General features: G+C 39.5%; 1 protein-coding gene across 1 annotated transcript in view; it reads left to right on the forward strand.

The window, feature by feature from the left end:
* The window catches only part of FCHSD2 (FCH and double SH3 domains 2), a 169066-nt gene that overhangs the window by 144995 nt on the left and 8182 nt on the right, over window positions 1-15889 (forward strand). The window contains exons 13-14 of the mRNA XM_006777958.2: window positions 83-244; window positions 10910-11041. Of these exons, the coding sequence (XP_006778021.1) occupies window positions 83-244; window positions 10910-11041 (294 nt within the window). The remainder of the gene's footprint in view (window positions 1-82; window positions 245-10909; window positions 11042-15889) is intronic.

Raw genomic sequence — 15889 nt, forward strand, 5'->3', positions numbered from 1 at the left:
TAGTTAATGTCAGAAATAACAAAAACTATCAATTTGAGAGAGAAAATGCCTTGACTTCTGACCATTTTCTTGGTTTTCTTAGATAATTAAGTTAAAAGCTGAAGCCCGGCTCGACCTGCTAAAGCAGATCGGGGTTTCCGTGGACACCTGGCTGAAGAGTGCAATGAACCAAGTCATGGAAGAACTGGAGAACGAGCGGTGGGCCCGCCTGCCTGCAGTGACCAATAACGGCACTTTACACTCGGTATGGCTTCTCTTCTTGGAGATGATGGGCTAACTTTCACTGAAGGAGGATATTCTTTGACTATGTAGCCAAGCCTGATAATGGCCAAAATTTTAAAGAAAAAAAGTAATGGTTTAGCTAGTGGTTTGGCTTTTGTTTGTTTGTTGTTTTGTTTTTTTCTTTAATCTATCACTGATTGAGTTAAACCTTAGTGTAAGAAAGAAAGGGGTTGGAAGGGAATAGTGTTCTTAAAAAATGTTCAGTGAAGAATATATTCTCCCTGGTTGGTTTATCAGTGCCGATTTGCCACAGTCATTATCCCATTCATGAAATATATATGCTTCTTGTCTGGAAGTAGCAAAGAAAAAATTTTGATCTAGGGTTTCTGAAGTTCTTGGAAGTCTTTTCTAGTGTAAATGAAAATAGACATCCAGAGAGTTGGAAACAATCTTAAAGAAGGGAGAGGAACACTTTTAATCTGTGCCTTAGTCTGTTCAGTTCACAAGGACTTTCACCCTCTGCTCACAAAGCCTTTCACGGGGGGACGGTATCTTACAAACAAGGCCAGAACTCAGGCTTAAACTTTCAAGTCCAGGGCTCTCTCCACTCCGATATCATCCAGTTAAAGTTATACCTTAGTTTTCCATGTTGGAGATCTGAGTCCCAGAAGAGTTCACTGATTCACCTGATGTTATATAGGTAGGCATAATGATACTTGGTTGGCCAAACTAAAGTCATCCCTGTTGCTACCTCCCCACCCATTATTCTCTCTCTGTTTATTTCCTTGTGGCATTTATTACAATCTACTAGAGGCCCGGGGCTCGAAATTCATGCACTCAGGGAGGGGGAGGTCCCTCAGCCCTGCCTGCTCGCTCTCAGAGTCTGGGAGCCCTCAGGGGATATCCGTCAGTTGGACATCCTCAGTGCTGTCACGGAGGCAGGAGAGGCTCCCGCCACTGCCACTGCACTCGGCAGCTGTGAGCTCAGCTTCTGGCTAAGTGGCACTCCCCCTGTGGGAGCTCACTGACTACCAGGGTGCAGCTCCTGCATTGAGTGTCTTGCCCCCTGGTGGTCATTGCACGTCATAGCAATCAGTCATTCCGCCATTGGGCTGAAACCGTGGTCAGTGCACGTCATAGCGAGTGGTTGAGCAGCCTTAGCATATCATTAGCATATTACACTTTGGTTGAACAGATGACTGGACACTTAGCATATTAGACTTTTATTATATAGGATATTTATCTTATTGTTTTCTTTTGTTTATTATCTGTCTTTCTCTCTAGAATGTAATCTCCATGCCTGCCTGATTCATGCTGTGCACAGCAAAGTGCCTGGCACATAGTAGCTACTCAATAAACATCTGTTGAAGGAAGAAATGAATGAATGGATGGGTGGAAGGATGGATAGAGGGAATAGTGGTAAACTAAAAAATAAAATTCTAATCTTCCAACCTCCCACTCTAGCCATAGTGCCCCTTCAGTCCTTGTGCCCTTCAGATTTAAAAAGGCATTCTTGCTAGAGAAATTGGCCAACGTTTAAGAACATTCCTAGAGTTTTTCTCAATTTTTTTACATACCATTCTGCTTGCACATTTAAAAAGGATTGTGTGTGCGTGTGCATTTTAAGGAAAAATAATCTATTGAAGGTTTATTTTTATTTCACTGTTATTGGTAACCCAGCTGGGGAAGATAAGCACACACGGTCCACTTGACTCCGGGGTTAGGAGAGCTTGCATCTCTTAAAAGTCCAACTCCCATCTGCTCAGGTTATTCTGTTGTACAGGAGCTGTGACGACAGCGAACTCCAGGCACAAGTTTGCTTTTGGCTTCAGCAGCAGCACTGTTGGCAACCAGTCAAGCCCCTGCTTTTCCTGGGACTAGCACCTTTTCTGACTGCATCAACTGGGCTGGCACTTACCGCCTAACAGTGTGCTTGCTTCATGAGCAGATCGGAAATGAACAAGACTTGGTCTCTCTCCTCAAAGAGCAGACAGGCTTTTATAGATCTAGTGTGTGACTGGGCTACCGTATGGCAAACTCAGGATTGCTTACTCCTGAAGGAAGGTGGAGGTGGGGGGTGAGGGGAGAGAGATCAGTCAGAGAACTTGTATGCATATATGCATAACCCACGGACACAGACAGTTGGGTGGTGAAGGCTTAGGGAGGCTGCGGGGGTGGGTAGAAGGAGTTAATGGGGGTGGAGAGGGGGACCTATGTAATGCTTTCAACAATAAAGTTTTGTTTTAGTTGCTTACTCCTCACTCATCTGCACACCTTGGAAAAAGTCACTTCTCTCTGAGTTTCACAAAGAAAGTTAAGTTAAATGACTCTAAGATCTCCTCCAACTCCAAAATCTCGTGATTTTGTAAAGAGTCATCGGTACAGCTTAATACCAACTAGAAAAGTAGGAGAGACTTTTGCCCAAGAAGGAAATGTCATTTGTGATAGTCCATGAAGGACTTTAAAATGAGATTTTAAAAAAAAAGGCTTCTGAGTGTGAAGGAAGAAAATAAAGATGTGCCCAGTACAGTGTCGGGCAGTGAGTAGTACAGTCGGGCAGTGAGTAGTACAGTCGGGCAGTGAGTAGTACAGTCGGGCAGTGAGTGTTGATTAAATTGGGTATTTTTGAGAACTGTCCAAAGACATCAACTCATCTAGAGACATACCATATCTCCTGTGAAAGGAGCATGTTGCAATTCCTTTTCACTCTTCCTTTCCTCTAGTCCAGTGGTCGGCAAACTGCGGCTCGCCAGCCACATGTGGCTCTTTGGCCCCTTGAGTGTGGCTCTTCCACAAAATACCGACTTCTGCGCATGGGCCACAAAGTTTCAATCGCACTGTACACGCGCGCCCGCGCGACCACTGCTCTAGTCAGTCTTATGGAGCTTGTGTCTTCACGCTTTCAGCTGAAGGATATATTGTGTGGAAACTCTACTAACAATAAAAATAAGGGAAAGATGTAGGCACAAAATAGCTTAATGAAGCCTCAATATTTATTTAACCTGCTTTTAAGTGACAGCACTGAAATTATTCACAGGGACTTATCTCTTCACACTGACAGCTAGCTGGCTAGGAGCATAAATCACAAATGCACAGTCTGGGGACTAAATTATTTCTTCCATTATAGATGCCAACAGAAACATTAGTCATCAAGTTTAGAATTCCCTTCCATCTGGAAAACATGGTAAATACTGCTGTTAGACATCAGCAGGGTAAAGGGCCTTATAGATGCTAAAGTGGATACGTGCCTATTTACCTTATAAAATAAGGAAAGAACTGTACTTAATTGGGTGTTAACTCTTTGCCTTCTGTGTTATCCTTTAGTACAGAATATAGGAAGGGGGCGGGGAGAGACAAAGGTTCACAGAATATAGCACCATTTTTTAAAAGGAGAGCAGTCTACTGTTATGTTGAATTGATGGTTAACCGGAGCCTACACACAGCTTCGTATGACTGGATCGCTACCAGTGATCCATTCAGCCTTCACTCACCCCTCCCTTCTCTTATTTTCCGGCCTTGTCTTACTCATAAACCCAGTTTACAGCCTAATTCTGAAATTATATTAATTTTAGGATAGAAAAAGTTAGATAACTAGACTATAATTAGAAATTACAATCGTGGGGAAAAACTACCTAAAGCTCATCTTTATAACACTACTGTTAGCAACTTGATGTAATTTCTCTCTCTTTCTACTATCCTTTTTTAAAAAAACATATTTATCATAATAATGTTAATTTTGCCTATTTTTCCATCTAACATTCCAGTTTGCTGAATGGTGTTCATACCCATCCTTTTTATGTCTGTATAGTATTCATCAGGAAAGTGTGCTGTAATTCATTTAACTAAGTGTTCCATATGGGTTCAATATTTAGATTGCCTCCAGGTAGACTAAATAATACTCTAAAAGAAACATTTGTATGCATATTTCTTTTTTTCATGCTGGGTTTATTTTTTCTGTAATATAGATTCTTACAAGTAGATTTATTGGGTCAGATGTCTGTAGTCCTTTGTTTCAGTTTGAGCTTGGGGTTTTTTTTGTTGTTGTTGTCCTTTTTATTATTATTTTCTTTAGATTCTCAAACTATAGCTAACACTGTTTATGTGACTTTCTTGTCTTCAGCCACTTCTCTCAGCTACTGTACAAAGGCACCCTGACATCCACTTGGTTGTGCAGCCTCTCTAAGAATTCAAGCATTTTGCACAGTTGCATAGACGTAAATTCTGACTCCACTCATTCTGTAGACTATGCTGAATAATGTTTCTGAAAGGCAAAGAGATGAAATATTTTTAATCTTCAGTATAATAGTTTGGTTCCCATCTGCCTCAATAATGCCTAATAGTCCTTGCAATTCAATGGGCTTTGGTTTTGAAATATGAAAATCTGTTGACTTGAGCTAATCCCAAAGAAAATAAATGATGGGTTTTTGTAATGTGATAAGTGTAGACTGTAGAAAATTGTAAAATACACCTGAAGAAATCTTCTGTCACTTTTGTTTACATTATTTCCAAATGGGCAGTGGTCTTTCTATTGGACTAAATTAAACTCCATACTTAAACAACCCACGTTTCTTAGTGAAACTGACATTTCAAATTTCCAGTTCGGATCAGTTTTGTTTAATTCAGTAAGTATGCATTGAGCCTGCAATGCTTATGAAACCCTTTGCTAGCTGCTGGGAATTTGCAAGCTGAGTATGTCTGTTGAGATGGTATCCACAGAGTGAGCCAACCAGTCTCATAACAGTTAAGACCAAACGGTGGACATTGAAAAGATGTAGGGACTTTCACTTCTAAGAGAAGTGTCTCCAGCTGTATTGTGTCCTTTGATTTTCTGCCTAGCTGTGAGTGCCTGACACAGATCCTTACACGTAGTGCCTGTTCGAAAATATTCTTTTGAACCTGAAGATAAGCAGTTTACTCCATCCAAGTGCACCAACTCAGCTTAAAATACTGCTGAAAGTGGGGAGCTTACCGCATATCATTAAAGTATCTGTTCTGTAACAGCTACTATGCCAGGCACGTTCCTACATTATTTCAGTTACTGATCACAACAGTTCTGAATGTGTTTGCCAACGAGGAGGTGGACTTAGAAGATTTAAACATCTCACCCAGGAGCACACAGCTAGGAAGTGGAGAGAGCAGGAATTTGAACCCAGATGTGTCTGCCTCTAAAGCCCTGCTCTTTCCGTACTTTCTGACCCTGTGGCTAACCCTTTATCCCTCTAGCTGTTGTCATGAATCGTTTTAATTGCTGTGCATTCCTGTTTTTCTTTTTTTAAAGCATGTGTTGAATCATCATCGAACATCCTATTTTCAATATAGCTAGTGGTCTTCTAGCATTTTCAAGTACTATGTGGCCAGTTGTCATTAAAATTTCCAAGCTTTACTGATATTTTTAACAGCTTTGCTGAGGTATAATTGACATAAGCAGATTGTAAATATCTAAAGCATACAGTTAGGTACGTTTTGACATATGAATGCACCAGTGAGAACTTTGTTTCCTCACGCTCCTTCCAGCGCCTCAGTCAACCCACTGATCTTCTTCCTGCCACTATAGATTAGTTTGAATTTCCTAGAATTTTATATAAACAGAGTCATACAATGTGTACACTTCGTTGGGGGGTGGGGATGTTTGGCTTCTTTCACTCAGCGTGATTATTTTGAGGATCATCCCATGCTGATGCAGGTATCAGTAGTTCCATCTCTTCAGTGCTGGGTAGTGTTCCATTGTATGAATATACCACAGTTTGTTTATCCATTCACCTGATGATGGACATTTGGGTTATGGGGCGATTACAAGAAAAACTGCTTTGAACATATGTTTTAATTGGGTTATATTATCGGTGGAAGTGGAGTTCTTGGGGTGCCCCGAGGAAAAGAATTTCCTGAGGCCCCCACGGGAGGATGGGGTTTTGTGGAAAGCTTTATCGATTATGTAAAATTAAGGGGGTTCCCTCCAAGGTCCCATTTCTGTCTCTCTCCTCATGGAAGAAGTCCAATCCTGTTTTCAGCCGGGCCAGAATTAAGGGTATTATTGCCCATAGTTTCTGCTCCATATTAAAGTCCAGCATCTGGCTAGCTTAGTTTGTGTTCCCAGCTCTAGTCCGTTGTATGTGGGGTCTGCATGTGTGGCTGCTTAAGGCCACATGGCTGTGGAGAGAGAATAGGCAAGTGCAGGTCACAGAACAAGAGAGGGCAAGAACGACTGAGAGATGAATAAGAGAGAGGGAACACTTGGAGGATTTTAACTTTGCAACATTTCATGCATGTCTGATGGGGTCCATCATCTACCCAATCCATTGTCCCCGGGCTAGACTGACAGGCAAGCATCTTCCCTACATCATGCCAACCTCACTGTGCATGTACCCATCTCCCACTTGTTCAGCCCTTTCCTCAGAGATCTACAGGGTATGGACAGGTGGTTCCCTGGGAGCGTGAAGTTGTAGCTTCCTGGTGAAGCTGCCCAGATGGCCATGCTTGTAATGTCTGGCCTCCCCTTTGCTCTCTTCCTATTATTAACTAGCTAATTATGATGATAATGTTATAGTGGGCATATATTTAACATTTTAAGAAACTGCCAAACTGTTTTCCAGAGTGGTTGTACCATTTTACATTCCCATCAATAGGATGCTGGTGTTTCCAGTGGTTCCACGGCCTTGCCCACACTTGGTCTGGTCAGTCTTTTTAATTTTAGACATTCTAATAGGTATTCAGTAGTTTATCATTATAGTTTTAATGTGCATTTCATTATTAATGTTGAACACCTTTTCATATAAAGAAATAGTGTCTCCATTATAGAGATTACATTGAGAAGTTAAATACATTTTCCCAAAGTCACACAACAAGTAAATGGCGTAGTCAGCGTTCAAGCCCATACGTGTTGAACCTGGAGGACCCATTGCTCTCCAGTTCATTATCGGACCTTAAAGCCCTTTCAGAGCTTATTTTGCCAAGTACAAGAAGATGGCTACTGAAACCAACTCAAAAAGGTTCTTATCTGCCCTTGCAATAAGAGTAAGCATTTTACAACATCAAAGAAAGGGAAAATATTAGTACAGCTAGAAAGAATAGTGATTGAAGTCCTTTCAGGTGGCAGGAAGGGGAAAGGGTAGGAGAGCAGTTGTTATGAAACAGAGCCATGCAGAAAGCACGTGGCGGTGACCCCTACTGCTGTCACTACAACCTTTCATTCCCTTTCATGAGAACCAAAAAATGAACTCAGAACTGAAAGGGGAAGGACGGAATGTTTAGTATCAAACAACGTTGCCAAGATAAAATGTTTTGGATTGACTCCCAGTGCCAAAGCACAATACAGATTAACATTCCTTATATATTTTTGGAAATTTGTTCTACCCACATTGGCTTTAATTTTAGTTTTTAAAGATGTATGGGTGTTTTTTTGTTTTGTTTCGTTTTGTAATGTCAACAGTTATTTTACTAGAATATGAAAGCAATTTCTAGCATATGATCCTCGTCTTTTATGACACGATGCCTTGTTGGGAAATAGTAGAATCATAAGGCTGAGGTGATTTGAAAGGTCAAGATTTGAGCCTACTTTTTTGTCATTGACCTGACTGATCATAGATGAATTATTTGTAAGATGAGGTACACAATTACCTCACTCAGTTGTGGAGATTTTGAATTGTAGTTATAAATGAGGGATTTTGAAATGAAACCCAATAAATGTGATAGAAAATATGCATGATTTAACCTCCTGAAACCCACACATACAAAAAAAAATCTGTAGAATTTTGTTAGAGAAATGCAGTTAAGAGGAGAGTCCATTTTAAAATGTTAGTGATAATTACTCAAGAGAAGTCGTTTTCATTTATTAAAAAGTAGAACTTAACAATAAAGGCAGCCTCTACTTTTTGACTCATTAAATCCAGGAAATCTCTGACCTTCTCCAGTGACCTCTTCCATATTCATACTTCTCTACACACTTAGCATTTAGTGGCGGTAGTTTTCCACTTAGATTGTGAGCTCCTGCAAAGCATGATGGTGCCCTCCATTTCATATCTAAGAGCCTAGCATAGTGCTCAACGTATAGTCGGTATTTGATATTTTAATTAATTGTGAGGTCCAGTTCTGACTGTTCATTAATAATGTTTTATCCTTAATGTACAGACATTGGTGCCTTTGAATGTTTAAACGGGGAAATGTAGCCAAATAAGTGCTTATATGTAGCTACAAACAAAGAAACCTTTAAGCCTGGTTTGGTTTCATCTTTATTGGATTTTTAGTTGTTCTAATAGCTCAGATAGTACAGGGGTATATAAAAAACAAGTCAGTCACCTCTTCTGTTCTCCAGTCATTACTCTTTTTACCCTACCTTCCCCTGTCAGATAGTTATGATTATATAAATATTATTTGTACTTTAATATCATGGACAGCACTCTAGGTAAATACATTTTTTATATTTTGTACCATTTTAATTAATATGTGCCTTTTAGCTGTGGTGACTAATACACATTTAAACTTTCTTAAAAATTGTTTCCCTCGTGCTGTATTTCAAAAGGAAAAATGCCCCTTTTGTGGTAAAACATACATAACATAAAATTGACCATTTACACCATTTTTAAGTGTACAGTTTAGTTGCATTAAGTACAGTACCGTTGTTGTGCAGACATAACCATCATCCATCTCCATAACTCTTTTCATCTTGCAAAAGTAAAACTCCTCACCCCACCCAAACCCCAATTTCTGGCAACTAACATTCTAGTTTATGTCTCTGTGAATTTGACTATTCAAAGTACTTCATATAAGTAGAATTGTACTTTTTTATATCTTTTTGTGACTGGCTTATTTAACTTAATATTAATGTCCTCAAGGTTCACCCATATTGTAGCATGTGTCATAATGCCCTTCCTTTTTAAGGCTGAGTAATATTCCATTGTGTGTATTTACAACATTTTGTTCGTCCATTCATGTTGGGTTGCTTCCACCTTTTTGGCTACTGTGAATAATGCTGCTATTAACATTGGCGTACAAATATCTATTCAAGTCCCCGCTTTCAAATTCTTTGGGTATATACCTAGAAGAGAAATTGCTGGATCATATGGTAATTCTATGTTATATTTTTTGTGGAACTGCCATACCATTTTTTCACAGCAGCTGCACCATTTTACATTCCTAACAGCAGTACACAAGTGCTCCAGTTTTTCCACTTATCTCCACTTATTTCCTGTCTTTTTATAATGGCCATCCTAATGGGTGCGAAGTGATATCTTGTTACAACCGTTTTTATTTGCATTTCCCCAATGGTTAGTGAAGTTGAACATCTTTTCATGTGCTTATTGCCCGTTTGGATATCTTCTTTGGAGAAATGTTTTTTTAGGTCCTTTATCCATTTTGAATTGGGTTGTTTATTTTTCCACTTATTTCCTGTCTTTTTATAATGGCCATCCTAATGGGTGCGAAGTGATATCTTGTTACAACCGTTTTTATTTGCATTTCCCCAATGGTTAGTGAAGTTGAACATCTTTTCATGTGCTTATTGCCCGTTTGGATATCTTCTTTGGAGAAATGTTTTTTTAGGTCCTTTATCCATTTTGAATTGGGTTGTTTGTTTACTGTTGTGTTTTAGGCATTCTTTACATACTATTCTGGATATTAATCTCTTATTAGATATATGATTTGCAAATATTTTCTCCCATTCTGTAGGTTGCCCTTTTACTCTTGTCCTCTGATGCATAAAAGTTTTTTATTTGATCAAGTCCAATCTATCTTTTTTTTCTTTTATTACTTGTGCTTTTGGTGTCATATCCAAGCAATCATTGCCAAATCCAGTGTCATGAAGCTTTTCACCTGTTGTTTTTTTGTTTTTTTTTTCCTAGGAATTCTATAGTTTTAGCTCTTACATTTAGGTCTTTGGTCAATTTGAGTTAATTTTTATAAGTTAAGGGTCTAACTTCACTCTTTTACATGTAGATATCTCATTTTCCCAGTACCATTTGTTGAAAAGACTGTCCTTTCCCCATTGAATAGTGTTGGGACCCTTGTAGAAAATCATTAAATCATATATGGGAGGGTTTATTTCTGGTCTTTCTATTCCCTAACTCATTTTTAATTGGTGTTACTGATCTATAATATAGACATCTCACAGTTTATTCAGACATTCCTCTATTGGTGACCATATAGATTGTGTTCAGGCTTTTGCCACTACATGCACTGTTGCAGTAAACATCCTAGATTATATAGTCCCACATCCTGATGCTTTTATTTCTCCATGATGGATTTACAGAAGTGAAATTGCTAGATCTCATACCAAGTGGTATGTTTAATTTTTATTTCAGTAGGTAGGTTATTTTTTTAAAAAATATTTATCAAATTACATTTTTATCAGCCATAGATGAAAGCCTGTTTCTCCACATCCTTGGTAGCATTTAGAAATCTTTTTAATGTTCCCCAATATGATCAGTTTAAAATGGGAAGAGGTCTTTATTAATTGGTATTTAACAGTGAAAAGCGAAAGGATACTGATAAAAATTTGAAAGACATTTACTCTTGGTTTTAAAAAAAAAACCTGTGTCCTTTCATAACATGAAAAATGCGAGTGAGAATAGATACTTATTTCTCTATGCAGTTGAATAAGTTAATATTTTGAAATAATCAGGTTTTAAGTGTTCTCTTGCTTTCAACCACTTTCTTGAAATATTTAAGGTAGCCAATGGCTTCTAATTTTTCCTAGCTTAATGCAGATACTGAAAGAGAAGAAGAAGAGTTTGAAGACAACATGGATGTTTTTGATGACAGCAGTTCCAGTCCTTCTGGCACCTTAAGAAATTATCCACTCACCTGCAAAGTTGTTTATTCGTACAAGGTTTGTATTTCTCTAACACATTGCTCATATTAAATTGTAACGGCTCTGAAGACACATATAACTGTATCTACCCAGCCTCTTATACTGTGCTTAACATAAAATTGGTGTTCAGTTAATATTAGAGGCAACATAACATAATGGTGCAGAGTCTAGGCTCTGATGTCATTTGCCTGAGTTAAAATCCTGTCTCAGCCTCTTAAGGAGCAATATGACCACACTAGTCCCTTAGTCTCTGTGAGCTTCAGTTTTCTTACCTGTAGTATGGGGATAATACTGTAAGGCTAGTTGAAATTAAATAACACTTTTATAGCAAAGCACTTGGCACAGTGCCTGGCATTTGATAAACTTTCCATTCATAGAACTCTTACTCTTGTTATCAGTTGCCTGCTTAACACAAGACCCTCTATTAAGGTGATTCTCAAATTGATATTAAAATAAAAATTTTTTACAAAGCAGGTGGTTCATCTTTATCTTTCCTAGTCTTGATATAACCAACTCTTGTTTCTGTATTAAGCAAGGACCTAGATAAATAGATGCCAGAATATCCAAACTTGGTTTAGTATAATAGTTCTCAATCTCGCTCACCCCTGCCCTGCTTGCACAGTAAGTTTTTACTCAGTTCCCCTCGTTTTCTCAAAAACTCTTCCCCTCTCCCCTCATCCAGTCCATCAGTCAGTCCTATTGAGTCCACTTTCAAAACGTATCCTGAATCCATTTCCTTTTCACCATCTTGGCCTGCCCTAGGCCATTGCTTTGATTACAGTAAATGGAAAAAAAAACACTCGTAATTGGTGTCCCTTCTTCATACTTGCCTCCCAACAGTCCATTTTCCACTCTGCAGCCAGAATTATCTTTAACACATAAAGGAGATTATTTTGTTCCCCTGCCTGAAACCCTTTTAAGCTCCCCATCACATTTAGAAAAACAAGCTCTTCACTAGGGTCTGCAGTGTCCAGATTGGTCTGGCCCCTGCCGGTTGCCCTAGCTTCACGCCAGACCCTTCCCCCTCCTAACCCCTCACTCACTATACGTTGGCAACTCTGGCTACCTTTTAGTCTTCAAAGGCACCAGGCTTCTTCCTGTCTTGATAACTTTGCACTTGCTGTTCCTCTACCTAGAACTCTTTTCCCAAATCTTGTTTAGCTGCCCTCTGCTATTCACTGAGGCTCAGTTCAAATAATGCCTCCTCAGGTCTCCCCTGACCACGTAAATACATAACTGACTGCTCAATCACTCCTCTCTATCCCCTTGCCCTTTGCCCTCTTTTACCTACTATACAGCACTTGTCATCAACTGCACTTAAACTTATTTGTTTTTAAACGTCTTTGTCTAACTCCCCACTAAAAGGTCATGGAGGCAGAAACCTGTTTGTGTCTGTACACCTTGTCTATGTGTCTTCAGCATGTAGGACTGTGCCTGGCACATAGTAGGTACGCAGTAAATAATTGTGGAATAAATAAATGATGTAAGAAAGGCTTGAACAAATGAACCCTCCTCTGGCTCTCATGCTGATGGAAACCCAGTGCTTAGGGGTCAACAGAGGAAGTGTCTGGAGAGAATCTTCAGCAATCATACAGGGAGAGTCTCACTCCCACTATCCCCATCCCTGGATAAGCCAAAAGTTGGCAGTATTTACTTAAAATCCTCGATATCAGTGATTTTCAGACTTTTTAGTTTAACAGCCTTTCACTATATATTTAAATTAAAAATACTTCCTATTTTCTGAAAGAGTTGGAGTGTTGGTTTTTTTTCTTATGTAAACTGTTTAGATAATCTTTGAAAATTTGAAATCATCTTCTGAGATACTTGGAGAGTTGTTATAGAGATTATAAAACCAGCTTTGGGAATGTTTCCCCATCTCACCTCTCAATATTGTATTTACTTTGAAGTTTCAGAATTAAAATTTGAGATCCTTAAGTGGAGAAGGGTTCTAGGTGTCTGAGTGATTACAAACATCTCACATTCATCCAACATCCCCTCTGTTGGCATATCCCAGGTATGTCCCTATGGTAAACGGACTATAAATATCTATTTAATCAGCTAATCATTAAGCATTTATTGAGTGCCCATTTTGTGATAACTTTTGCAGATGCAAGAATGAATGTGGCATAATCCATGTCCCCCAGAAATGGATAGTCTGGGAAGAATAAATATTAAATTGAAAAAATAGAATATGTCTGAAAACATAGTAGAGGTGAAACGCTAATTCTCCCTGTGATGGTTGGGAGAAATTTTACAGACAAGGTGGCATTTAAGTTCGATCATGAATTCTTAGATCTTTCTAGACACAGTGAGAAGGAAGGGAAGGGAAGAAGCCTTCTAAGCAAAGAGAACAGTAGATACAGACACAGTGTGGTGAGCCTGTGGGTGTCTGGGAAATTCAGGGGTGCATGAGCAGCAAGTGTGGGGAACAGAGCAGCTGGAAGTAAGGATGTTTGCCCTCAGAGAGCAAAGGGCCTTGTAGACCAGACTGAAGTTTGCCTTTTATCCTGCCTGGGAGGAGCCATTGGATGTCCTAAAATCAGACTGGGCTTTTCAGAAGGTAACCCTGATCCTGATACAGATAACTATAGAGGACAGATTAGAACGGAGATTAAGTATAAGCCTAATAGTGATTCCTATAGTCCAGAATAGCAAAACGGCCTGGATTAATCTTGTGAAAATAAAGAAAAGCTGTATTTAAGAACCAGATTCAAAAGCCTTAAAAATGCTCATAGAGAACCGGAAACAGCGTGAGGATCTCTTTCCTCTTGCGGCCTTCGTAGGAGCGCCAGCGGTCAAAATGAAGTTCAGTCCCTTTGTGACTTCTGACCGGAGAAAGAACCGTAAAAGGCATTTCAATGCACCTTCCCACATTCGAAGGCAGATTATGTCTTTTCCTCTTTCCAAAGAGCTGAGAGAGAAGTATAATGTTCGATCCATGCCCATCCCAAAGGATGATAAAGTTCAGGTTGTTCGAGGACATTACAAAGGGCAGCAAATTGGCAAAGTAGTCCAGGTTTACAGGAAGAAACTTGTCATCTACATTGAACGAGTGCAACAGGAGAAAGCTAATGGTACAGCTGTTCATGGGGGCATTCACCCCAGCAAGGACCAATAAGGGAATATTGTTCAGTATATTAACTACTGATATAATGTAACAATAACAATATTACGAAAATAATTGAAAATTACAATAGTGAGTTTTTTGTGTAAGAAGAAATGCTATGTCAAAAGAAGTAAGATACCAAATTGTAGGTACCTTAACATCTCAATTATGCATATTTTCAGCTTTTTTACAATGACATATATTACTTTTGTCTTCAGAAAGACATATTGTTTTAAAAGAAAACAGGAAATTTAGAGAGAGAGTGGGGGTAATTGAGGGCATGGCTGCTTCTGGAGAGTCAGAACTGTCACTGTAAATTAGGACTTTAGGTGGCAGTGTGAGACCATGTCTTTACTAATAACTATTTACCGACCGGTTTGCTGTCTTTAATTGGCTTGAGGAGATCACCTTCCCTGCTTTAAGTAAGTCATTCTAGCAGGAAGCCCACAAGGGCGAACAACTAACCATGATGCCGTGGTCATCAGTGTTAGAGGGATGTGCAAAGCCTTATGAGAGCAGGAGGCAGAAGCAACCAGTTCCTTGTGGGTAGTCTCAGAAAACATGAGCTGGGCCTCAAATTATGAGTAATAATAGTGGCCACCTGCCAAAACCGGTTTGGCTCAGTGGATAGAGCGTCGGCCTGCGGACTGAAGGGTCCCAGGTTCGATTCCGGTTGGGGGCATGTGCCTGGGTTGCGGGCACATCCCCAGTAGGAGATGTGCAGAAGGCAGCTGATCGATGTTTCTCTCTCATTGATGTTTCTAACTCTCTATCCCTCTCCCTTCCTCTCTGTAAAAAATCAATAAAATATATTTTAAAAAAAAATAATAATAATAGTGGCCACCATTTATGAAGTACTGTGTGTCTGGCACCATAAGTATTTTTTTCTAATCCCTTCCCAACCCATTAATTCAACAAATATGACTTGAGCACCTTCCATGTACCTAAAAAACTAGATTCAAGGATCTAGCATTGATCAACACAGACAAAAATCTTCACTCTCATGGAGCTTACATTCTAATAAGAATAAAAAGAAAACTGAGGCTCAGAGAGGTCTTACGGTCACTTGCCTAAATTATGAAGGTAATTGAAAATTACAGACTGAAGTTGGACTTGAACTCATAGAAATCTAAACCCATTCACTGGATGGGAAAGAGGGAGCAGCGACTGCTGGAAATAAGGAACAGCCTGGTAAAAGCACAGAGGCAAGGGCACATGGTGTGTTCAGAGAATAGGGACCAGTGTGCTAGGGCCGGAACGTCGAGAGACCTTGGGAATCAGACTCTCTAGAGTCCTTAGTGCCATGCAGAGGACCTGACCTTGTCCAGTAGAAGAATTGGTCACTTCGTGGAGGTGGTATGAGCAAGAAAGTGTCTGCTTATATAACAATGTTGGACAACTTGCATGGACCTCCATGACTTTTTTACAAGGACAGCAATATATTTAAAGTCTTTTTTTAATCATTATTATTGATTTTTTTTTTTTTGAGAGAGAGACATCGATGTGGAGGAGACACATCAATCAGGCCTCCTGTACGTGCCTCAAGCCCCAGCCAAACCCACAACCTAGGTGTATGCCCTGACCAGGAATAGACCTTCTGGTGCATGGGACAACGCTCCAACCAACTGAGCCACACCAGCCAGAGCAGAAGACTTTAGCACATGAGGGGGCAAATAAAGTCCTAGCTACAATAATTTAAGTTAATTAAGGCCTCTCAAAGTACAAAATAGAAAGGAACAGGAGGGGGAAAAATATTTTAA

The sequence above is a fragment of the Myotis davidii genome, unplaced genomic scaffold (genome assembly GCF_000327345.1).
Source record: "Myotis davidii unplaced genomic scaffold, ASM32734v1 scaffold169, whole genome shotgun sequence".
NCBI lineage: Eukaryota > Metazoa > Chordata > Mammalia > Chiroptera > Vespertilionidae > Myotis > Myotis davidii.